Here is a 25,268-nt window from a genome sequence, read left to right as displayed (position 1 = left end):
CAGTCTGATCCATGCATGGTCCACGAATTTACTGAGAACCAGTCCATACTGCTCAGGAAATCATGCAAAACATCCTGAGCAGAACAAACACGCGCTCTGCAGTCTGTGTGAGAGCTGCTAACTTGATTCATGCTTTAAGATAGTGAAACATGGAGACTGGTGTTCTCATAAATGTATTTTTGTTGCTGCTGTTAAATTCCAAGAAAGTTCCGGACAGATAAGTCGTGCTAGTCGAGTCTTCAGGAAATTGCAGGATTCCTAAAAACTCTCTCCCCTCCAGCGGTCTGCGCTCTTGGGGTGAATACAGTCACTCACCTGCGGCTCCTCGAAGGTACAGGCTGACTGCTGGTCCAGCTGTTTGCTTCAGACTTCACTGTATTCACAACTCTGCGCACACCCCTCTCATTTCCTAAACACACTATCACACACCCTCAACATGTCAAACAGACCAAATACAGAATAAGAATAAGGAAAAAAAGCGCAACTCTCAGCTGTGCGGGCCATCGGGCATCTTTAGCCCGCTGAGGTGCGTCTTGTAAGCAATAGATTTCTCCGGGTGAAATTCATTTTACACATGGAGTAATGCCGAAGGGGAGGGGGTGTCGGGGGGTGGGCAGCTGTAAAGAAGGGGCAATGGGAGGGACTGCGGGATGGTGTGACAGAGTGGAGAGAGAAACGGCGAGGAGAGGAATAAAAGGCTCTGGAGACGTCTCCAAACGTAGATGGTAACAGGAAGGAGGAGTAGAGGGAGAGAAGGAGGGAAAGAGGAGGACCAGGGTGGACCTCAGAAGTTTGACTGGCAGGGGAAATGTGAGGGTGATAACGGGAGGCGGGGTGGAGGGTGGTGGGGTATTTAAAAAACAAAAACCCAGACACACACAAACACACACATTAACTGGTGTGTCTTCTTATCTGAACCTCTGAAACACCTTTCTAAAGAAAACATGATAGCAAACCAGTGAAAGCCCACAGCAGCTTCTCCCCAATAAGCAGCCTGTCAGAGCTTCATCATCTATTTTATGTGTGGGTGGGAGGGGCTTGTAAGATCTTGTTTTTTCTTGGCTTTCAAAGTGGAAAGAAGTGATAACAGTGAGCATACATTGTCGAGGTTGTGATTTTGCTCACCTGAAGACCATAAGAACTGCGTTCACAGAGTTTTTAGCTCCATCTTTGGTCTCCCCACTCTCACTGCTGAGCCTGCTCGCTGTCCAGTGTGGTGTTGAATAGGCAGTATAAAGGCTTTTTGCCTTCTGGCCAAAAATGTTACTATGGGAAAGGGAGTCTGCACCAAAGCTGTAGAGTTGTGAGCACAACAACTAAACAAGGAGATAATTCTGCTATAAATTTCAGAAAAGCCAAAGAAATCAGGCGTGATTTCATGTTGTTATGGACGTGTAGACAGTCCAAATACCAAAGTTTTGCATGAGACAAAAATCTTAAACTGTGCTTTAACAAATGGGCATATCTTCTGAAATGTGAAGCCGACATGGATGTGCCTGAAACCTAATGTCTTTCTAATGGTCAGCAGGGGAGACTCAGCTGGCTGCATGATGAAAACACAAAACCTCAGCTCCCTCTCTCTTAAAGCTTTCCTGATGAGTCGTGGAGGAAAATCAAATATCACCTCATGATGTAGAGTTTCAAAAAACCCAAACAGATTACTGCAGATCGTGCATTTCTCTGACTTTTACAGTGTCTACATCCTTCTTTTTATATACAGCCCATTAAGTAAACCTGAAATGAATCAGGGGGCTGTACCCAATCAAAATACAAAGATTCTCATCATATCATTGTAGATGTCACAGTAACAAGATTTACAGTATTAAAAGACTTGTCTAGTTTCCTCAGATTTTTTAAGAACAGACTGCACACCATGCCGACCTCTTTGTAAATCACCTTGTTGGTGCAAAAATCCTATTTTATGTCTGTCAAAGTGTTTTATCTTAGAGTAAACTAAATAAATGGGAACAAACTGTGGTTTAGTGACAGGCTGCAAGTAAATAAAGTGCAATTTTTAAACATGATCTGTGTCTGTGTACTTTAATTGCATAATAGTTCCCTTAAAGCACCAATAACGATACCAGCTGGGACCCTGAGTAACTCAGACATGTTTAGTCATCCTTTTACATTTTACCTGTTTTTTGTTTTTTTTTTTCCATCTAGGCCTTAGTGAGCAGGGATAATTGATCCACTCCCCAAATCCAAAATGCTGTGGGGTCAGTGCGACACAAGAAAGAAATTACACGCACATCTGTGTGCTGCTCTCCTGCAAATCACCTTTCAATTAAAGCAATCACAGAAACTCCGGATACATCTGCGCCATCGCTCAGTCAAAACTCTTTGGACTGGTCTTTCAGCTACATTGTTAGTTTTCATTTTTATTTCATTTTACTTATTGTTTAAAACATTTCCATTTGGTTTTTATTCATTTTAATGCCACTTTTAGTCCTTTTATTTATTACAGTACGGGGTTTTTCGGGTATTACGATAAACACCAAACACTTTTAGCCTAACAAACTGTTTGTACTGAAGCTTCCTGAGGCTTGTTGACAAACATCACTAAGCTGATATAGAATTAAAATCAAACACACTTTCTGATTATTCCAAGTTTATCTTAATTCTGTAGGCTCAAAACATTTTTGCAGGTTTTTGTCTATTTTTTCGTTTTTCTTTAAGTAAACAAAACAAATTCTTCACACCTCTTTTTGAGTTTATTTTTAGTTTAATATAAAACCACAAACCTATCGTAAAGAAACATTTTCTTTGAGGAACCTGGAGTTCAAATCATTTCTTCTATCCGGACCGATAGGTTTCCTTTATCGCTCACATGCGTGTGCGAACAATTTGCTGATGTAAGAATATACAGCAGACGTGTGTGTTGTTGGGGGGGGGGGCATTAAATCACCAAATTTTCCAAAGTTTGGGTTCACATTTTTACTGAGTCAACACATTTCACCAGCAAATGACAGAGGAAGAAACACAGATGGGGGTAAAACAAAACTTTAAAATCACAAAAATTGTAAAAGCTTCCTGTCTCTGAAAAACGATTGGAGTCAAAAATCTGTGTTGTACCAAAAGTCGGTGGGAACGCAACACAAAGACGACTGAGCAAGACCGTCCACTTGCTCCTGCCTTTCTTTGGCTTAATCAAAAGAAGAGAGCCCCTCTTTCCTCTGGCTCCCCCGGGTGGTAATGTACGGGTGGTGCATGATTGCGGATCACGTGGATACATTCATGACTGAGGCAGAGGACAGTGCACATGGCTAAACACACACTGTAGCAGCAACAGACAGCAGAGATAAAGGGACGACAGAGTGTAGCAAATGCAGGAAAAAAAGAGCGCTTCCTGTCAGAATCATCACATTTTTTTCACTCTTTGTGATTTTGAGGCTCTGTGAGCGTTTCAAACAAACAGCAGGATCTGATAACCTGGATTATCTTCAGTTCTTCTCGTGACCTCCCCACCCCCCCACCCTCAAGACAGTCTGTTTGTTACTGCCTGTGTTTGGAACGCGCAATCATTGACGCCAGTGCTTCGTCTCACCGTGAGCACGCGGAGAAGAGAGTGCTCCTCGCTTCTCATCAACATCAAGTTCCTCTGTGCTTTTACAGCAGCCTTTCACTTCTCAGTCTCCTCTCAGAGTCTGTGGCTGGCAGTGGGGAGCTAATAACCCTTTGACCTCTGACCGCGGAGCCTAGCAGAGGTCAGAGACGTAGTCAAAATCCTTAAAGTAATCTTGCTCCCTACGGGAGAGGGCTCGGCGCTCGCGGGGTGGCGTGAGAGCGGGAGCCTCGTTGGTGAACTCCTCGTCGAAGTTGCTGACGTCTTCTTTCCCCACTATGTTGGGAACGAACGGGGGCGGGACTTTTCTCTGCAGGAGTGCCTCCCAGTCCATTACCTGAATGGGATTTAGGTTTAGGTAGCTGTCAATCAACGTTCTCGCCAAGGAAAAAAAAATATGAAAGAAAAAATGCTCACCCTGAAAAAAGGCTGCTTTTTGACCTCTTCGGCATCCTTTTCTCCAGAACCGAGACGTCTTTCGGGATTTCTTCTCAACAGCTAGAAAAAAACAAAAATGTCACTTATGAGCACAAAAAAACGTGAAGACATATCAAAACCTTCCTAAAAATCAAAAAGAAAGCGCTATATAAATGCAATCCATTATTATTATTATTATTATTATTATTAGAAATACACAAAAGCCCAAAATAACTTTAAGAAAGCATCGTCTGACCCGTCTCATGATGCCGATGGCCTCAGTGGTGAGGAAGCGCGGGTAGCGTACTTCATCGTTCACTATGCTGTCAAAAACCTCCTCTTCATCATCACCTGGGAAAGGAGACTGAAACAAACATTATACATTACACATCTGTAAAATATAACGTTTTATTCAACTACATTCTGTAGCATACTCATCATTAGTTACAGTGGTATTACACTGTAACTAATGACAAAATGCTGACTTTAAGTAATTTGATTATATGTAAATTTTTCATAGAATATTGGTACACGAGTACAATAAAAATGTTACATTTAATGGAACCTGGTCAAATGAAATTTACATGATGGGTGTAAATTAAATTAATGATTCATTATTATGATAAATAAACATGGAGTTTATATATTTCAGCTGCTCTTTTAAGGAGCTTAGAAAGAAAAGCATCTGGACTTTTCTTTCTAAGCGGATGAGAGGTGAAACGTCTTTAAGCAACTTAAAGACGTTTCACCTCTCATCCGAGAAGCTTCTTCAGTTCTAGGGTCAAATGGTGGAGAGTCACAGATTTAAGCCCTGTGGGAGTGTCCCCCCCGAGAGGGAGAAAGGACCCCCTAATGATCCTCTACCTAACCCCATGAGCCAAGGTGTGAAAATGGATGTAGGTCACAATCAGCCAAGGTTTGGGGTGAACTCACTGTAACCCCACCCTATCATGTGATTACCTGTACGTAGAACATTTTTCTAATGCATAACAATACACCTGAAGCAGCTTAGCCACCATCCTTATTTAAGTAAGACAATAACCAGACCATGTTACAGCACTAAAGAGTTTGGATGCCTAAACACCCACTGACTACCTCTGCTGCACTATGACATAAAAAGTCTTGATGCCCAATCATCCAGGTAAGTAAACCTCCAAAAGTTGATTCTGTTCAAGAGACTGAAGACTGAGACTGAGGAAATCACGTCGATGAGTGACGAAACGTTTTTCCCACTGAAAGTGCTACGTCCCGATGAACAGAATCAACGTTTGGAGATATGATGTATAAGTCCCACATCAAGCACGAAAGAGAAAATATTCTGCTTTCAAGCCTTAAGCTAACAGCTTCATCTGCTATCAAACGTTTTAAAGTGTTAGAAACAGTAAACATGCCCCTGTCATGACTTTTTATGAAACCTAAAGATGGCATCTTCAGTGTTAGTGTTTCATTTTTTGTCATTTTATTTGACATCCAGGCAGGAGATAAGAAGCTCGAAGAAAGATGGGTATTCATGACATTTACACAACCTTTTCCCCACTCCTGTCATGCTCAGTGGGAAGCTCAGAAGGTAGCAAGTTATGTAACTCTGGGAATCGGGGATCATCTGATCCTCTGCGTCTGAGCTTGGGTCAGCGCTACAAGGATCATTTACCCTTTCTACCCTAACAACAATCACATGGGTGAGAGCAACGTCAGGAGAAAATGGCCCGTGTGAATGTGGTGACTGACTAGTTCTCACCTCTCCCACCAGCATCTCATACACGAGCACCCCGAGGCCCCACCAGTCGACTGCCCTGGTGTACGATGTGTCTGTGAGCACCTCTGGGGCCAAAAACTCAGGAGTCCCACAGAATGTGCTGGTCCTGTCTCCATAACCCATGCCTCAGAAAAGAAAGAAACAAAGGGTGACCAACGTGGGAGGGTTGAGTCAGATTTAACCAAACAGAAGGGAACAGAGGATCAGTGTGATCAGCATATGATGAACACTCACCTTCTTTACAAAGCCCAAAGTCAGCTATTTTAACATAACCCTCAGTGTCCAGCAGCAGGTTGTCCAGTTTAAGATCCCTGATGGAAGAAAAGGAATCAGATTTATGTCGACTACTTCAAAGAGAAAGGAAACGCGTTACGTGTGGAATGCAAAGACGGAGGCGATACAAACACTCACCGATACACAATCTTGTGGTCATGAAGAAACTGAAGACCCAAGACCACACAGGCAGAGTAGAACCTGTTGTACAGACGACAGAAAGCAAGAGACGCAGAAGAAAAGTGTGAAGCAAGACTTCAGTCCCATTCCTCCAGGTGTATAAAGTCTGCGCACCGAGCCATTCATGAAAGAATGAGTCACACTAAAGAGCTCGCTGAATTCAAGCTTCGGTTTGTCAGATTTCTTCCCGCCTACATATCCCACAATTAACCGTGTTATTGTAGAGTGGAAGCTTTTACGACCCACAGAAGCTCAGCCACAAAGGAGCCTACTACACAAAGTTGCAGTGCGTGAAAGTGACAGACGCTCTGTTGACTCAAAAACTGCTTCAAACTTCCGTACACATTAACATCAGCGGCAAAACTGTGTGCCGGGAGCTTCATGGCATGGTTTCCATGACCGAGCAGCTCCTGTAGATATGTGTAGGTATACATGCACGACAAAGCAGAACTCACACAGCACGTTGCTCAGAAAAGACGTCTGCATGTATGTGCATCATGAGGTCTCCTCCTGCCGTGTACTCCATGACAAAACACACATGTTCTGGCGTCTGGAAGCATGCAAACAGGTTGACCAGGAAGGGATGGTGGGAGCCGTTGACGATCTCAAAGATCCGCTTCTCACACATCAGACTGGAGACGGACAGACAGAGGAAAGGGGGAGGGACGGGGAAGGAAGGGGGATGCACATGAGACAATCATTGTGTAATTATGAGGTGAATGAGCTCTTGTCGTGCAGCAGAGATGTGGTTAAGGTGGTAAAGCACAGCTACCTCTCCACTTCATCACGCGCGACGATGTCTCCTTTCTTCAGGGCTTTGATGGCGTACTGGCTGCCTGTTTTTTTGTACTCCGATAGCAGCACCTGAAGAGTCCAACAAAAGCTTTCGTTAATCACTTCAGAGTTTTTGTTGAGTAACTCTCTGCTAATGGAAATGAACTGGAAAAAAGTAACAGAAGGCAGGTGTAATTCTGTAATTTTGTCTCTGTGATCAAAAAGCATATCTAATAAAGAACTCAGTACTCTCCCTCCTACCCAACCTGCCTCAGCCTGAAACCTAAAGCATTTTTCTTTTCAATAAATATGAACTTGGAGCAACCCTGCATTTATCCGGGAGGTATTTTTGCAGTAAGTGTGAGTATTTAGGGAAGTATGTTAAAATAGCCTGTATTTGTATAGCGCTTTGGTGGTGGTGGTTTATTTGGTTGATCGCAGCTCTTTATGTGTTCCTTGGGCTTCTTTCGACAGTATGAATGGACAAATTTGAGCTTTATCAGTATTTTCTGACAAGAATATCTTTGTACTCTGCAACTAAATTTGGAACGGCCTTGAACTATGTCCAGGCTGGCTGAGGAAATGCCAAAATGTTTTATCTTACAGACACATGAAACATAAACAGATTTCACTGACAATTCTTATGGGTAGTTATTTATTTACTAGTTTATATTCTCCCCGACTCAGCTCAGATTAGCAGGTAATTTTGTTTGTGGCTCCAAACACCTGTTGCCAATAAGGAAGTTACAAAGTGCCCCCTGGTGGACAAATAATGCAAAGTCAACACTCGTAAAACGGTTAAAGGGTGCTTCCCCCCATCTCTTCTATCATTTTTAAATGTTCATTTATCTGCTGTAATAAATGAAAACGTTCTCAGCTATTTACATCAACAGATCTTAGTTATTATAGATACAGATATATAGATGTATATAGCTAAGATCAGCTGATATACTGGTTAAGATTAGTAGATATGATCTGCCACTCACAAGTCGGTTGGATTCTGTGAAAAAGCCTAGAATTCAAAGCTCATAGGGGGTGTAATACCGAGATCTAATACCAAATGTATGATGGAAAGAATAAAACTGTTCAGTGTGCACGTTTCATCAATCAAACAGTTATTTCACATGCCCACTTGAATGAGGCCCACAGAGCTAAAACAGGCTAAAATGCTCCATGGAGCTGCATGGAGCTTGTGTTTACTGACAGGCTGCTAATATTAAAATACTTATTTACACAACAGATGTGTATTTTATCATTTTGAAAATGAAACACAGTACCTTCCCGAAGTGGCCCCTGCCGAGAACAGCGATCAGCTTGAAGTCCTGCAGGGAAAGAGGTCCTTTGCTGGGCCTGAGAGAGGGAAATTACTATTATACAGCAAATGCAATAAATGTCTTTCATAACGTTCAACAAAATCTGTTACATACACCAGAAACTCGCTTTTTTGTTCTGCGTTTTAGCGTCTAACACAGTAAAGCATGTCTTATTCTGGGGTGACATATGCAGTAATCCATATTAATGATGACTCAGCGTTAAAATCAGGTGTTAAAAAAAAGAGGTTACGAAATATGGCCATATTGTGTGAGGGGGTGTCTTCCTGGTGTCATGCTGTGCTGGCAATATTGCAAAAGACATGCTCAGGTGTGGGTTCAAGTGTGTGTGTGTGTGTGTGTGTGTGTGTGTGTGTGTGTGTGTGTGAGAGACAGAGAGAGATAAGGATCTTTGTCTATTTCTGCACCTGCTTAAAGAGTTGTGGGATTGTGATCTGATTGGCGTCTCCTGAACAGGGACTTCTGGTTTGGACGGAGGCTCAATGACCGGCGTCTGTTCCTGTGATAACAGGGGAGGGGAAATGTGAAACACCAGCATACTGAATGACAAGAGACACAGGGGGGAGATAATACCAATAAGGGAATACAGCAAAAAGAGGGCAAAATGATGGAGAACATCTGTAGAAGCAGACAATCAGTCAGTGATGCTCATCGAGCCGGATGGTCAGATCCCCCTGTTGGCCGACAGCCTCGCTCCTCCCCTCTCCCCTGTCTTCCTCGCTCCCCTCTCACTGCTAATTAGTTGTCTAAAAACATCAGAGTAATTAATCTCATAATACTTCAACCCCGCTGAACACACCATCTGCCACGGGCCCCTCTGGGTCTCTCTCTGCTTGTCTAAATCTGTCTGTCTTCCTCCCTGGCCTCTTATATTTAAAGTCACACTAGCTCTGCTGGTATACAGTGTACTGACAAGCCATGTTGCATAAAGTGTATAATTTGGAATATTACATTTAGAATGCAAGGAATGAAATCACCAAATTAAAGCTTATATTTGAAAAGATGATATTTTGTCTCCTTGTTTAGTTCCTGTAATAATGTAATATTATTTTAAGGGATCATGGTGCTTTAGTAAAGACCCTACAATAAGACAGAGAAAACTCAGACGACACCCTATGAGCAAGCACTTGGTGACAGTGGGAAGGAAAAATCCCTTTTAACAGGAAGAACAGGAAGGGTGTTCCCATGATGCATTGAGTATTTCTTCTTCAGTCACCTTTCTCACTCACTATGTGTTAATAGACCTCTCTGCACTGAATCATACTTCTTATTAACCTCTGTCTCTCTTCCACAGCATGTCTTTATCCTGTTTTCCTTCTCTCACCCCAACCGTTCCCAGCAGCCGTCCCTCCCCTCCGTGATCCTGGTTCTGCCGGAGGTTTCTTCTTTTCCTTCCCACTGTCACCAAAGTGCTTGCTCATAGGGGTCCATATGATTGTTGGGTTTTTCTCTCTATGTATTATTGTAGGGTCTAGCCTACAAGATAAAGCGCCTCAGGATGACTGATGTTGTAATTTAGCGCTGTATAAATTAAATTAAATTTCTTTCACATGCTAAAATAACAGAAAAAGGTCTGGTAGCTCGTTGCCCAGACAGTCTTGTATTTTTAATAATGTCCCTTTTTTCTACAGTAGAACATTTCTACAGTAGATACAGCAGATACTGGAAAAAGAGGAAAGTTTTTGTCATTTAATTTTTAATCTACTCCTTATTTACTTTGGTATTTCATGAATGGTCGTGGAGGAGATCTTAATCAGTAGAAAAAGCTGCAAACTATAAATATATAGTTAAAAGTTCAAAATCTATGCACTCCTTTACTTTTTCCAAATCTTTCCAGTGGGCCGGATTAGAATCTCTGCCGGTCCAATTCTGTCCCCCGGGCCTTATGTTTGACATTAGCCTATTCACTTATGTGATGCAATTTTAAATAAATTAAATGATTTAATGTCTCTGGATTTAAACCAGAATAAACTGTGTATTTTTGATAATCGTCATAATCTTTAAAGCAGTTCCTGAAAATTCTTTTCCTTGTATTCTTACTAAACTGCATTGTTTTTAATAATAACTGTTTCCCTTTCATAAGTAAGTGAAAATGAAATAAGTTTAATTTTCAGGCTCAGTTGGTTCTTTGCTTCGCTGTCACAGCTCCTCTATTTTCCACCTCTCTATTCTTCACTCCCACACTATCACCCTCTGCAGACTGTGTTCTTCACACTGGGAAAATCACACAGATTTGGACTTGATCAAATTAAAGCTCCCCTCCATCCAATTATGTCTCATTAAAGCTGTCTCCCTGAGATTTCAGTTCTCCATTTGGCTAATTATTCATTCTTTCTGTTTCTGTCTCCGCTCAGGCCCCGGCTAGGCCGGTCTTAGATTTCACTGCAGCCCACAGGAAGGCAGCCTGTATGACAGGGAGCACTGTTTTCAAGACAGAGGCTGCAGGTAGGAAAACAGGAAAATGGTAACGTGATAGTATAAAGATGCCCATCTTTTCCCCCAAGAGAATCTCTGCATCTCACTCACCACGGGAGCAGGTGAGTCCACTACATCTGTCTTGACTTCAGGTTTTACCAGATGGTCAGTTTCCAGGTTTAGCTTCTCCACTGAGATTTCCCTGCAGAGTGCACAAAATAAAGAAAAAAGAAATCAAACTTTGTGGAGGCACAAATAAAAGCATTACCGTATTTTCTGCACTATAACCGCACTTAAAATTCTTTAACTTTCACAAAAATCGACAGTGTGCCTTATGTATGAATTCTGGTTGCGCTTACTGACGTCGGACCGATTTTATGTGGTACACGGCGCTCAAAAATCTGTCAAAAAATGTTTTAGCAGGACTTTGGTAAGCTATGAAGCTGCACCGCTTGATGGATTGTCGGAGCATTACGGCCACCGTAGTCAGGAGCCTCGCGGAGTAATCTGGGTCCAAAACTCCATCCGTTTCAGGTCCCAAAGTCAAATGAACACTGCGGCATCACTGAGAGTTAAAAACTGTCTAAATTCTTTCATCTTTAATAAAATCATCAGCGTTGCTGCTTTACCAGGTGTAACAATTAAGTTTAACATCCAGGCAGCCATGAAAACAGATGAACGCTAACTTTTTTCCACTCAATGAAAGCTCATGTGAGGTTTCCCGATGGTTAGGGACAAATGCAATCGCATAGCAGGATGCTGTAAACGGACCAAACTTCAGTCAGGAGAACAACTGAGATAATCCATCCACAATACTGCAACAACATGGGAATAGAGCAGCTGCGAGAAAATTCAACATTAATGAGTCAATGGTACGGAAGTGGAGGAAGCAAGAAGAAGAGTTGAGTAAAGTTTGACTTATCTGACTGTTTTGTTTTGCTTAATGCGCCTTATAATCCGGTGTGCCTTATGTATGAAAACAGACCCGTTCATCGACAGTGCGCCTTATAATCCGAAAAATACGGTATTTACTTTCTGGTAAAAAATGAAAATGAATACACCGCCAACAATAAACTCAACTTCAAGAATACCCGCTCAGGTGTAACTCACGCTGTCTAAATGATGCAATAATAACAATAATAATAATGACAATATAAAAATATAAATAATGGCAGACATTAAAAAGTTCTTTAAAGCTACATAAGATCCACCACCCATTAGCAACTGATCCAAAGTGGTCAGATATTGATTCCTTTAATCAGCTCTACACTGATCAATGACCACGACTTAAAATAAACATATCCTAAATTAATAACTGAAATGCATTAAGGCATACCATATGCATTTCAGTCCACCTGCAGACACATTAGTTACATACCCTGCACTGGTTGTGAGCGGGCTGCTTGTGAAACTGGGCGCGCTGCTTCCGCTCGGGATGACGTTCCTCAGCAGGCGGACCCAGGTAGCGATGTCCACGTTCATCTGACGGGCCCGCAGGAAAGCTTTACCTAAACGTACACATTGCCAAATGTGAAAAAGAAACTCTTCAGCTTCAGCTCAGCTGTCAAATGACGTGACCCTATTGCATGTGACTTTTTCATGTGAGTTTTTTTTTCTTAATTTTTTACTGCTTTTAACTTGTACTTTCTGCTGTGATAAAAAAAAAAAGATCCCACATGTGGGACTAAAAGAGGTTTATCTTACCTTATCTTTAGAATGTGCGTCTCGTAAATTAAACAGATGATATTATTTCAACTCCTGTGGTTTTATAAACAAAACTTCACATGCAGCAGGCTTGAAGCGAGTAAAATAATATCTTAATTTAGAATAACTGATGTATGTATCATTCAGCAATTCAGTTTATTTATACAGCACCAAATCACAACAACAACCACCTGAAGGTGCTTTGTAGTGTAAAGTAAAGACCCAACAATGATAAAGAGAAAACCCCAAGAAAGCCCAAACGAAGGAAAACTCCCTTTTAACAGGAAGAAACCTCCAGCTGAACCAGGCTCAGGAAAGACTTTGCTGCGACCACAGGGACACAAAGGAGCTAGAGTTGCTCACCTTGCAAATAGTGGCCGATCCACTTTACCCACTAAGCTATACCAAATAATTTTTTAAGACACGCATTCCTTTTCCTTTTAACCCAACGACATCTGAATGTGTGAATGTGCAACCCGCTCAGACCTAACAACATGCAGTAATGATCACTTTCAACATGGCACAAGTGAGAAAGTCACTCAGAGTCACTGAGGGGAAATTACAGTTGTGCACTTGTCTCTCCGACATGCTGAGTTGTCAGCTTAGCTAACAATAACTTTTTAAACAGGGGAAAAACCTGCCATGTGACACACTCACTTTAAGCCTCCGACTAATCTGACAACATGCTCAAAGTTTTCCTCTTTGTGTTCAAAAAGGCTTTTGAACTAAAAAAAAAAAATTCAGAGAGAGCAAAACAGACAGTTTAAAGTTTTTGTTGGAGGTACATACAGACCTCTCCAAAACCTCCTCTCATGCTCATGTCAAATTTTGAAGCATAAAATCTTCACCACTGCTCACCAGTGCTGGCAATAATCCCAGTTAACACTAATAGGAGCTGCTTCAGGAAGCTTTTTGTTGCGCATTTGTTACAATTCTGCAGCATCAGATGACAGAAACCTCTCATTATCTTCTCCAGAGTGAAAGGGCTGCACACATTTGCATGCAACGCAGAAAAACATTATTAATTACCAAAAATTAATTATCCCCGACTTGCTGACAATGTCTAACAGCAAATGACACCAAGATCTTTACTTCACAAAGATGATCTCTAACCTTTTTTATTTTGCCAAGACAGTTATGGATGTATCCCTATAACCTCTCTAATTATTAAGGCAGCTCCAAAAAACAGCTGCAGTTAAGAAAACTCTGACCTCGTGCATTATGCATCACTTGGTGTACTTTCCATCAGTGTGTTCTGAGTACGTCTGAATGAAGCCGTGAGGAGCAATCATGCAAAACGGGTCCATGTCTGAATGACAGATCGCAGTCACAGACCGATAAAGCCAGCGGTGGTGACTTAACACACACACGCTTCTCATTCTTTTGTTCACTGGTGGATTCAAGTCTCTTTTTCCACAAGTAGATGGCGCTGCAGAGCACGTACACGTTTGATCCGCTTGTCAAAAAAAATGTGAAACAAGAAAAGCAGCAAGCTGGGAAAAAGATTTTAAAGTCCAAACGTGGATATAAAAAGGTTGTGTGTGAACACTGGAGCATACCGTGCTGCTTAGAAAAGACTTTCTTCTGCCTCTGGAGTCTTCGGCCTCTCTCTATGACTGGATTGAAGAAGGTCACCTGAAACATGCACAGTTACACGTTACAACTCTAGTCTGCGCCTGAGGTAAAAAAACACAGCGACTGTGTTTTTTAGGTACTTTTGTGTTTTAGTGTTTGCAGGCAAATATGAATGATGAGGAGGTTCTGATGAGACTAAAAGGAAGCTGTAATGTTCACGCATGTGTCTGCCCAGTACCTCAGCCAGCAGCAGCCCCTGTGGCTCCAGTTCCAGCTGGACTTGATGTCTTTGGTTGTCCAGGAAATCCTCCAGCTTCAGGTACTTCAGAGCACACAGGGAGCGATAATCTCTCCAGTACACAGCGATCTCCATCTCCCTGGACTAATCACAAAACACGAACATTCGATTGCTTCGATACATTTAAAAAAAACAAGTCCGCAGTTCTGCTTCAGGGAAACCGTGAGAAACAGGATCTAAGCTCATGCTTGGTTATCGCTATAGGAACGACATTTGCAGCTCAGTGACAGTGTAAACATTTAACAGGCAGTTTCTTCATCGTGGTTGTGCACTGTGAATTTGCTCCCAGATTCAGGCTGTCAATGCAGAACAACACAATCTTCTTCACTATCTTCCTAACGCCCCTCTGCTCGCCAGATTTGCCTTTCTGTGACTTGGACAACTCCCTCCTCCCCACCAGAATGTAAATCTGGTTGAATGATCATAATTTTGACACACTGGAGGAGATCCAGTTGGCAGAGGCACAAGGTCGAAGAGGGCAAGACTTCCAGGGAGAGATTTATATATAGCAGCTGTGCTGGAAATCTTCCAGTAGTGCGCTAGAACAGCGGCCCCCAACCTTTTTTGCGCCACGGACCGGTTTATGCCCGACAATGTTTTCACGGACCGGCCTTTAAGGTGTCGCGGATAAATACAACAAAATAAAACTAGTACCGGTACCGAAAAAAAGAAGATTTATTTATAACACAAGTGAAAAGACCCAGGAAAACCAAGTAAACGATAAAAACTATAACAAAATAACGCTGAAAACTGATAAAAACCCTGAACACCATACATTTCACACCTGAGCCTCAACTCTTTGCGGCCCGGTACCAAACGACTCATGGACCGGTACCGGTCCGAGGCCCGGGGGTTGGGGACCGCTGCGCTAGAAGATGATACTGAAGGGGAAATGTGTGAATTTAAACCAAGTAAGGAATTGGAAACAAATCCAAGTGAAAAGAAACAAAACAAAATCTCTGCTCTACTTTAAAATGAAGGTATTTTTCTGGGTAACAACCCATCAAATGCACTGTAGCTAATGTAAAAGCCCATGGAAAGCACTGCTTGACAGCTTAGGCTAGAACCACAGTATTTCTGTGACAGTGTAACAGATTGAGAGTGTGCTTTGTCGTACTCTTTCCAGCTCTAAAGTGAAGGTCTGGTCCCAGGCCTGCTCTCCAACTGTTCTCCAAGCTGTCTGACCCACCACTGTGTTCTCCAGCTTCAGCACGGCACTCACTTCCGCTGTTAAAGATACACAAACACTAAGTAAAAATGTCGACTGCCAACCGGGGGCTGCATTTTATTAAATTATAAGCCTCAAGTGTCAATTTGTTTTAGTTACTACAGTCATCTAGAGCTTAATTCAATGGGAAAAAAAGACCAGGAACACTTACACGAGAGGTCCTCGTTCTTACTGGGGATCTTGAGGCTCATGCTGCTGGTGCTCCGGCTGTAGAGGCCGCTCAGTTTGAATGAGGAGCGTCCATCTGGTGTGGAGTAAGAAGGCAGAACGACAGGGGTCCCTCTATTTCTCCCTGGGACGACCTCCAGCAGTCCCACACAGCCCAGAAGACGAACCTGAAGACTGCCTGGAAAGAAAAGGCAAAGAGGAATTAACCTTACGTTTTTGAATAATAAACTCTGACTGAATATGCTGAAAGCTGTTTTATTCTCCTATTTATTCTGTCTACCTGTAAGGGGTGATGGTTTGATCAGGGTGCTGTACTGGTTATGGACATATGGGGTGCTGTGACGGGAGCTGAAAGCTGAGGAGGAGGCCAGCACTAGCTCCTCTTTGATGAGGCAGGCTTTGGGATGATCCTCAGGCAGCTCCAGCAGTCTTTGTTCCAGAGAGCATCGGAGCAGGTCCAGACGCTGGGACGAGCCGCTCAAACCACACTGAGCCTGCGGAGCGCAGAAAGAATACAAAGCTGTGAGACTGGAGACAGATTTCAGATTCTTTTTAACATACTGTCCTGTGCTAACGTCTTTCTTGTAAATGGTGAAAGTCTTGTCCTTAAAAAGCCGGAAAAATCCAGCAAAGACCTGAACCAGGACCTGAGAGATTAACAGGTCTGTGGGTCAAATGGGCTTTTGGCTGAACCGTCAACTGTTCACTGAAGCCTCATAAGAAATGGTTTCACTGGATGCTTCAATAAACTGCTGCATCCACTTCCTATTTTTCTTGCAAAATGAGGAGGCTAAACTGACATTATTTAGCAATGCTTAAAGGAAAAAAAAGTCAGAATTAGAAAATGTAACCAAATCTCTTTGAAATGACTACTCTGGATTATGTGGATGTGTCTGCACCAATAAAAGTACAGGTTTTTGCTTCTGCCTTTTCCAAAGAAACACTGACACTTTAAGGATTGGCTCAGTATTTAGGAACAAATGTTATGACTCTTTCACTTTCTTTCAAAGAGATACGTGACTGATATCACCACAAAGGTACAGCTAGTAATTGGTTAGCATTGTTGGACTAACATATGAGACTGGTAATTGTGAGAAGCAGCTAGCTGGATCTGTTTAACGGTAACAACATACAGCACAGAACTCAGCATTTTCTATTCCATCTACCCAAAGGAGAGACGCAAATGCAACTTTTTAGGGTTTAAAACAGATGATACTGCCAGGACTGTAGATCTCTGACCCAGATAAAGTTCAACCATCTCCTCTCTGACCTCAGCAATGGCCTTCTTATCTTGGACCTTTCCCGCACCCAGCAGTCGCATCATGTTCTTGGCTCCCTCAGCCATGGCGTGCTCCACACGGTAGTGATGCCACAGCTCCTCCACACGCAGCTCCGCCCCACACAGGTCCGGCTTACCTGGGACAAGGTGTGAACAGCACACAACATGAACAAAGGGCAAAAATGACTAAATATGACATAGAAACAGAAAGTGTAACGAGGCTTTTTTCCAACGATGCACTGGATCCTTTGTTTCCATTTGCTCATAAATATAACCTTAAACACTGTGAGAGTTCCACACAAATCAAAATTTGCAGGAGAAATCTAATTAAAGACATAAAACAAACAAAAGATGTTTTACACTTGGTCACCCCAGGCTTAAACCTCTGTGGTGGGGTTTTAAAGAACAGGCTGTTGATCCTCATCAAGCTGGAGACGGTTACAGAAGCATATCTCACGAATTTGATCCTCACCAGTCAGATGTAAGAATGTGTGTAAGAGCACTGTAACTCTCCACAATCTGCAAACCGGTCAGTTAGCAATGATTAGCTAATTAGCCAGGAGTGTTAAGGCCTGGGTAGCTTCCAAGAGGATAAAAGACATCTGTCACGTTTATGAGGCCACCATCATCATCACTGAACACGAACAGCGTGCATTGCAGGTCTGCAAGCACAAAGCACTACTCTCATTAAGGAACCATGCTAGCTTGCTTGAATGAAGGCTAAATGATCTTTAGATCATTTGATCTGCAGCTCATTTAGATGAAGGCTGTTTAAACAATGCTGTGTGGATGAATGAGAGCAAAATGGATTTCTCAGCCAGTAAGACAACAATCTCTAAACACACAAGTTGCTCTACTAAAGTTTGCTTAAAGTCCTGACCTTAATCCCACAAAACTACTGTGGAAATATCTGAGGTGAAAGGCTCATGAGATTGCAGATACCCCCCACAGACACGTAACATTTGATAATTTTGTCTCATGTGTCACAGCGGTACAGAAAGTTTTTCCAAGAGAAAGGTTCTGTAGTATCGTAGTACTCATTTGACATTGTGTTTTTGTCTGCCTCATTTAAAGCCTCTTTTATCTCTGGTTGAGGTCGCTGCCGACTTGTGGAGAAACATCTGACTCATTTCTGGCGCCAGTAAACGCTCCACCGTGTCAGCTAGCTCGTCTGACACGCTGGGTACATTGTGCGCAGGTCCTTGTGAGTGAGCGTGTAAAATAAACATTAAAGCTTAAATGCAAAGACTTCCACGGAGCTGAGAGGAACTGGAAAGTTGGGTAATACCCTCAAGACTGACTGCATTTATGCACCAACAGTCATGTGATCCGCGTTAACATAAAAATGGCAAACTTGGCAGTTTTAAAAAAAGCTGAAGAAGCAACACGCTGGAAGAAAAGTGGCACAGACCAAAACAAAAAACATCTCCCCAATCGAAGTGTGTGTCTTTAAGTCAGCGAGCTTGGTGTCCTATCTAGCGTCGCTGCTGATCTGAGCTTTGTTTTATCCTGCCTGCTTATTCTCTTTCATCTCTCACTCCTTCCTTCCCAGCGCTTCGCTCTGTTGTCATCTCTGACTCAGTCCTTTCAGGCTCACTCCCTTCCTGGCTCCCCGCATCTGCCCGGCCTGCTCTCTAACCTCTGTTAAATGAGCCATGGCTTTTAGTTGTTGGGCAACATCAAGGGGATGCAGGAACATCAATAAGACTCTAACCTGAGAGAGTGAGGGGGCTGTAATGGACACTGCGCTTGTGTGTGTGCGCGTATGAGTGTGTGTTTTTGACTGGAAGACTATACGCTGTGAAGTTCTGAACCAAGAATTGATCCGCCCGCATCATAAAATATGCAGTGTTTATAAGCTGAAAGACTGACAGGTGGAGTAAAGGAGGAACTGAAAGATGAGACAAAAGCACGATAGGTACTTTGGTTGTCCTCAGACTGCTCCGTTGCCTGCATGGCCTTTCGGATCTGCATGCGGATGATGTCGATCTTTGTCTTGCTGTCCTGCAGCATCTGCTGAGCAGTCTGGAGAAGCTTCTTGTCCTGAAAAGTGACAAGAGATCATGTCACAGGTTGAACACCGGAAGGTGCAGGTGACAGTAAACATAGTGAGTAAGACTTTTTGCTGGTGGTTGTGCTAGTTCAGTTACCTTGGTACCGCCACTGGAATATATTGGAATCATGTTCTCTGCTCCCTGTTTGACTTTCAGCTCAATGTTCAGTTGCCGCTCCAAAGCAGCTATGCGGTGCTGATTGGTGGACGTCTGGTTGACGGGTCCTGGAGACTTATTTGAATCTGGTAACAGAAAGAGAGTCGGCTTAGGAGGTCAGGTTGCTTCTGATGCAGTCTTTCAAACATCACTTTTGTCAAATGGTCGGACATGAAGCTAAAAACTGTGTGTAGGTTTTCTTTTGGTTGTTTGTTTTTTACTTGTTTTACTCCATAAAAGGCCAACACACAAGACATTTATATGTTTTTACATATTTCCTGCCTAAGGAGGCATCAGGTTTCAGTTACAAGTGAGTAAAGTTTATATATAAAGACACTTTCAGATCGGTATTTTCCATCCATCCATCTTCTTCCGCTTATCCGGGGCCGGGTCGTGGGGACAGCAGCCTAAGCAGACAAGCCCAGACCTTCCTCTCCCGGTCTACTCCTCTAGCTTGTCCGGGGATAACACCAAGGTGTTCCCAGGCCAGCAGAGAGATATAATCCCTCCAGCGTGTCCTGGGTCTCCCCCGGGGCCTCCTCCAGGTGGGACATACACCTCACCCAGGAGGCGCCCAGTAGGCATCCTTGTCAGATGCCCGAACCACCTTTCCTGGCTCCTTCCAATGTTTTATGAAGCATAAATCTAGTAGCAGGAATCAGCTAAAGCTAACAGACTTTTTTTTAATTCCTGACTTTTTTTTAGGAAAAAAAACCTAAAGCTGAGTAATGCACCTTATAGCTGAAACGGTGCATTACTCAGGCTTATGTTATCATCACATCATAACTACAGTTCTGGAGCTCGATTAAGGTGTTGTTCATTTCTTAGTTTAGTTTCACAACTGTTTTATAATCGTTAGGCACCATGTGGAAATATGAGTATGGAAAGGTGCTGATTTGATAAAACAGGAATGGAACCCCTGGTGCCAAACAATTTACCTGCTAAACATTAGCACTGATACTATGAGCATGTTGGTATGTTAAAGCATTTAACTCAAAGCTCCAGCGTGCCTTATTAACATCTCAGTGTTATCTAAAAGGAGGAAACACAAAAAGGCCTCCAGCAGCACAGGCAACATGTGATGTATGCTCCAAATCAGATACAGTAAAGCACTGTACCTTTGTTTTCTTCATGGCCTTTGACCACAATGTGAGCATCCAGCTCTTGGAGCTGAGCCTGGAGTGACTCAAGCTTCCGCTTGGAGCTGCGGAGCTGTGAGTCCACCTGCTGGGCATTCCTCTTGTCGGTAGTGGCCCTGCGCAGATTCTCTGCACCCTCCTTGATCTTCAGCTCCTTGCGGATCTCTCTGCGGATCTTCTCGCGGTGCTCATCCAGCCGCTGCTGCACACTGGAGTCTGAAAAGTCTGAGTTTTGGTCCAGACCGAGCTGCTGGAGCACTGACAGCCTGTCTGTGTCACTCTGAAAAAGGGAAAAAAAAGGAGATGGTTGTTATTGTTAAAGAGCCTAAAGAGAAGGGAAAGGTGATTTCCCACAAGAACATGAAAAAAAGGTTCTATATTTAGGTTGCTGTTTATGAGAAGGATTATTCAGTTTGACCTAAGAAACTGATTTGCAGGGTGACGGAGCAAAGCTGAGGTTATGACAGTAAAAGCTGGAAACAGTCACCCTGCACATATTTGACAAAATGAAGCACTGCAGGATAAAAGGAGAGAAAAACTGTACGTCTGTGAGAGAATCGTCAACATTTGACACCTGCCAAGCTGACGTGGTGAAGCAGCATCAAAGCAGAGGCAGCACTTAAGTGTGTAAAGAGCTGAGTGCTCACATCAGCTCTCCTGCTGATCAACACTAACCAGATTACAGAAGATTAGAACAGCAACAATGCAAACTAAAATCAATCAGGGTCTCCTTCTGGATTGGTCACTAGTAAGCAAACATAATAGTAAGCATACATGAGATGCAATATTTAGTAGAGGAGAAAACAGAATATCACCAGATGCACAAGAGTTTAATTTGAGCTTATTTCCAGCATCATTTTTTTTTCTTGGTCGCTAATAAAACAGTTTTACATGATTAACAGTTAATAATCATCCTTATTTTTCTTATACTGGACCTTGGTGCAGCCCAGCAGTTAATCCTATGTCAGAAACAAGCTTTTTTCTGCAAGCCAACTTTCTGTGTGTTTCAAACAGAAAGTCTGAACAAAAGGTGGACGGACTGTGTTGATCAGAAGAGAATACAATAAGATGTAAAAGAAAGGAGGAAGATCAGGGGTGTCCAACTCCAGGCCTCAAGGGCTGGTGTCCTGCAGGTTTTAGATATCACCTTGGGTCAACACACCTGACTCAAATGATTAGTTCATTACCAGGCCTCTGCAGAACTTCAAGACATGTTGAAGAGGTAGTTTAGCCATTTAAATCAGCTGTGTTGGATCAAGGACACATCTAAAACCTGCAGGACACCGGCACTTGAGGACTGGAGTTGGACCCTCCTGTGTTACACGTTACATTAGCAGCTAATGCTAACAAGCTTGGTTACCAAACTGCATCCATAGATTATGCGTGAGCAATACACAATCAGATACCTGCTAATATTAGCTAGGAATAGTACAAAGTAACAGTTTCACTCACAAAATCAAACTAAAAACTTCTTGAATGGACTGTACAATTAACCACACAGGAATTTAGACTGACGTTTTGCAGATATGTGATTGCTAGCCATCTGACATTAACTCTTCTGCCATTCTGGATGTTTGACAACCATGATGGCAATGTAGGGTCACGTGATTAAGACCTTGAGACCAGTCAGTAACCATTTGGCAACCAGTCGTAAGGGGAAAATGAATATTCCAACAACCAGTTGCTGAGTGTTTGCAGGACCTTGATGGGAAATCCTTTGCTAAAGCCTCAGGAAAACAGATATAGAGAGCAGTCAGTGACCTCCTGACAACCACTGGTAACTAGGGAAAACTGTGTATCTCCAACCAGCTGTGATTGCTTTGATCGGTAGCAGACTGCTGTGGTCACTCACAGTTTGAACACACTAACTTTTCTACAAGCACTTACCAGCTATTCTCCAAGCAGTAGTGAAACTGTGAAAAGTGTGACACAAAACAGAAACGGAAAATGTTTGCTGGCACAGTAAAAGATGCACCTTCCAGTACTGGCTGCACAATTGTTACTTAGAAGACAAATATTCTCCATTTCTGGTTTGTGTCACAGTTTCTCAAGTAACTGTGTTTCTCTCAGTTTCTCTCAGCAAGTATTTGCAGTCATGTTGACAACTTCTATCCAAACTGCTGGCAACCATGCCAATCTGATACTGACCAAGGCAATCATAAGGATGCTTTTGGTGGAGGACCCTCTTTGTGACCAATTTCATCTAGTGATAACTAGCAGCCTCAAGGACACATTCGCCAATCAGTTAAGAAATACATATTTTTACCTCAAAATATCATGTCCAGTATGGTAAGCAACTCGTGTGCACGATGTCACGTGAGAAATCTCTACTATTTTTAACATAATTTTGTTAAAGCTGTTCCGAAAGGCAACAACAGCTATGGGTGACACTGAGTTTTACTAAAAAACCCTGCAGACAGACAGGCACACAGCCCTAACCCTAGCTAGCAGCTGAACACATAGCTGTAGTAGATGTTCACAGCACAGAACAACACTCTATGAGGAGGTCAATAAAGCTAAAGCTTAAGTTGTTTAAAACAACTTTTAAACAACCCAGAAATATTAAACAGTTATCATAAACGTTTACCTGGCTGCCACAAATGTTCTCATTAGCTTTTTAACTCTTAGCAAATACCCGGTACCACGTTAGCCGCTAAGTTACGATTAACCTAGTGGCTATGGCTAAAATGAAAAGCTAGCTAAGAGCTAGGCAACAAATATTATCAGGCCTGCACATCTGTAATGTTAACAGACAGCCTTAATTTAACAAGGTGGCTGTAATGTATGAGTTACCAATAATAATAATAATTTGCAGCTAACTGGCTATACAGATTTAAAAGAATTTCTAGCAGGCATTTCTATTTCTTCCACCAAAGTAAACCTATAAAAATGCTTATTTCATTACTGAAGTTGGACATTTTAACATGGGAGCTTAACATAGGCATTGTTCATTTAAAAAACATATACGCTTGACAGAAAATAAGGGAAAGCATGATTAACCTGCTCTTTTAAATTATGTGCATGGATTAATTTAAAAGTTGTTAACAACAGCTGTATCAGTTGTTACAGGCTACACCTTCATCAACGCGGCTCCAAAGAAGAGTTTGACCTCTGCCTTTAAACTGATTTAAGCCGGTTGATTTCTCTCATATTTCGAACTCAGTATGATGATGATGAACAGGCGACTGGAAGTTAACTGGAGACAGCAGGCGAGAGTCATTTGATGGGGAAGAACTTCTATGTGTACCAACGGCTGAGCATGGAAGGTAGACAGAAGGAACCTGTGAATCCGTGGAGCTAAACCTTTATGGCAGCAGATGGGAATGGGCACTGATGCATCCACAGTAGACTTTAAAAATAGGAGAAGTTGGCTGGAAAAAAGTTCAGAGATACTAACTGAACCCTCTTCTGCCAACATGAAGAAAGCGGAAAGTAAGCATTTAAAGGCATACAACAGGAAGTGAAGCGTTTGTGGTGTGGCTCCGCTCCTGAACGTCAGATAATCTCCAGCAAACTCAAACTACAGGAAACGTCTTTGGCAATTTGGTCAAATTTGTCAATGCAACCATCATGAGATAACCATCATTATCTTACCCTTTATAGATGCAGCCCATAAAACCAAATAAAACCTGATGACACTAAAAATGAAACAAAACATTTTTAAACAGCAAAACCGAGATAAAACTAAGTGAATTCTTTAAAAACTGTTGTAACATCTGAGGGCTCTCAGCTCCACTGTGCTGGAGTTAAAAGACGAGCTGCTCAGGGCCTTTCCCTGCACTGTGCAGCCAGCTATCCAGCTTAGCGGATCTGATTACAGCCGCTTAGGTCTCCGTGTCCATCCAGCCACACACAGGCTACGGCTACAGCACTGTTCTCATTAGGCCATAATCCATCGGCAACACAATGCACGACAACCAAACCACATGGCACAGGCCGAGGGCTTGTGGGATTTTAACTGCAGATTTAATGCAATGTTACGTCACTGCACAGCTCTGAAGCAATCAAACTGAGCGTGTCTCACTTGTTGTTGAAAAAGGTCAACTATGTTATCTTGCTTGGTCTAGAAGAACAACAGACGCACTATTTTTATACACGTATACAGAAGTAGGCATGTACGATGGATGCATACTGCTGTATATTATTAACATCGCTGATGATGTGGCAGACCTGAACAGCATGAGCGCGCCAGCAGCGGCCATTCATGGCAGAAAAGAAAGCGGAGCAACCATGAACTGCAGGAAGGGAGAGTTTGCACTCTGACGTAGTCCTGCTCGACACAATACAACTTAATCCCTGGTGTTTTACAACAAAGAACCTCTGGAGTGAGGTATAAGACAAATCAGGCAGCAGGGTGAAATCACAACAGTGGACAGCAGTCAAAATTCACAAGTGATTCGCTGTGAGACAGTAGATGTTTTTACAGGAAATGAACGAGGAAACTGACAGAAAAGAGAAGGGCCACAGTAACGCAGGGAAAGAAAGCGGCGGTGTTGAGGCCTGCTCCGGCCACAGTGGCCTACCGAAGACTCTGGATCACCCTGCTCGGGGCTATCAATCAACTGATCCCGTGGCAGGTCTTCCAATGCACAGTCCTCACTGGCCATCTTTGGCCTCCCTCCGGCTTTGCTCTTGGGCCACCACACACACACACATACACACACCCAGCACTGACAGCAGCACCAATCAGACAACACAAAGTCCTACTCCTGCCTCCCCCAAATCCAGGATGTCCTTCCCGCCAGGAATCAAAAGCCAGGCTAAATCTGGAGCGAGTGAACAAGGTGGAGGAGAGGAAGAAAGAACGGCATAGACCGAGCCCCACCTCGCTGCTTCCTGTTCTGCTCTTTGCCAGATAGAGACTGAGGCGTCATGCACTCTGTACACACACACACATTTAAGTGGTTTTGTAACTGAGAGAGCTCACAGTCACTCTGCTTCCTGCTACCGAGTCCCCAT

At 42.8% G+C, this 25,268-nt stretch overlaps 1 protein-coding gene across 1 annotated transcript; it reads right to left on the bottom strand.

The window, feature by feature from the left end:
• Nucleotides 1–3,654: 3,654 nt before the first annotated feature.
• On the bottom strand, nucleotides 3,655–24,916 carry pkn1b (protein kinase N1b). Its single transcript, XM_085352915.1, has 22 exons — nucleotides 24,833–24,916; nucleotides 20,289–20,589; nucleotides 19,111–19,256; nucleotides 18,883–19,003; nucleotides 16,952–17,097; nucleotides 15,962–16,175; nucleotides 15,665–15,859; nucleotides 15,403–15,512; nucleotides 14,226–14,369; nucleotides 13,972–14,047; nucleotides 12,087–12,216; nucleotides 10,820–10,910; nucleotides 8,701–8,792; nucleotides 8,240–8,312; nucleotides 6,961–7,052; nucleotides 6,644–6,820; nucleotides 6,147–6,209; nucleotides 5,970–6,046; nucleotides 5,718–5,860; nucleotides 4,236–4,343; nucleotides 3,980–4,060; nucleotides 3,655–3,899 (listed from the first exon to the last, which is right to left on the bottom strand). The coding sequence occupies exons 1-22, from the start codon at nucleotides 24,914–24,916 to the stop codon at nucleotides 3,696–3,698; spliced, it is 2,868 nt and encodes a 955-aa protein (XP_085209041.1). The 3' UTR covers nucleotides 3,655–3,695.
• Between the last annotated feature and the right edge of the window lie 352 nt (nucleotides 24,917–25,268).

Source organism: Diplotaxodon limnothrissa, linkage group LG4 (assembly GCF_057381915.1).
Source record: "Diplotaxodon limnothrissa isolate DT_005_m linkage group LG4, D_limnothrissa_male_GT1.1, whole genome shotgun sequence".
NCBI classification, from domain to species: domain Eukaryota; kingdom Metazoa; phylum Chordata; class Actinopteri; order Cichliformes; family Cichlidae; genus Diplotaxodon; species Diplotaxodon limnothrissa.
Note: the sequence above shows the minus strand (reverse complement) of the source record. Positions and strands in the feature narration are given on the sequence as shown.

Coding starts and splice junctions, on each gene's coding strand:
- pkn1b (XM_085352915.1), bottom strand. CDS start 24,916: ATGGCCAGTGAGGACTGTGCATTGGAAGACCTGCCACGGGATCAGTTG. Junction 14,370..15,402: donor TCACTTTAGAGCTGGAAAGA/GTACGACAAAGC, acceptor TTTTGTGATTAG/TCCAGGGAGATGGAGATCGC. Junction 6,210..6,643: donor TTTTCTGAGCAACGTGCTGT/GTGAGTTCTGCT, acceptor TCTGTACAACAG/GTTCTACTCTGCCTGTGTGG.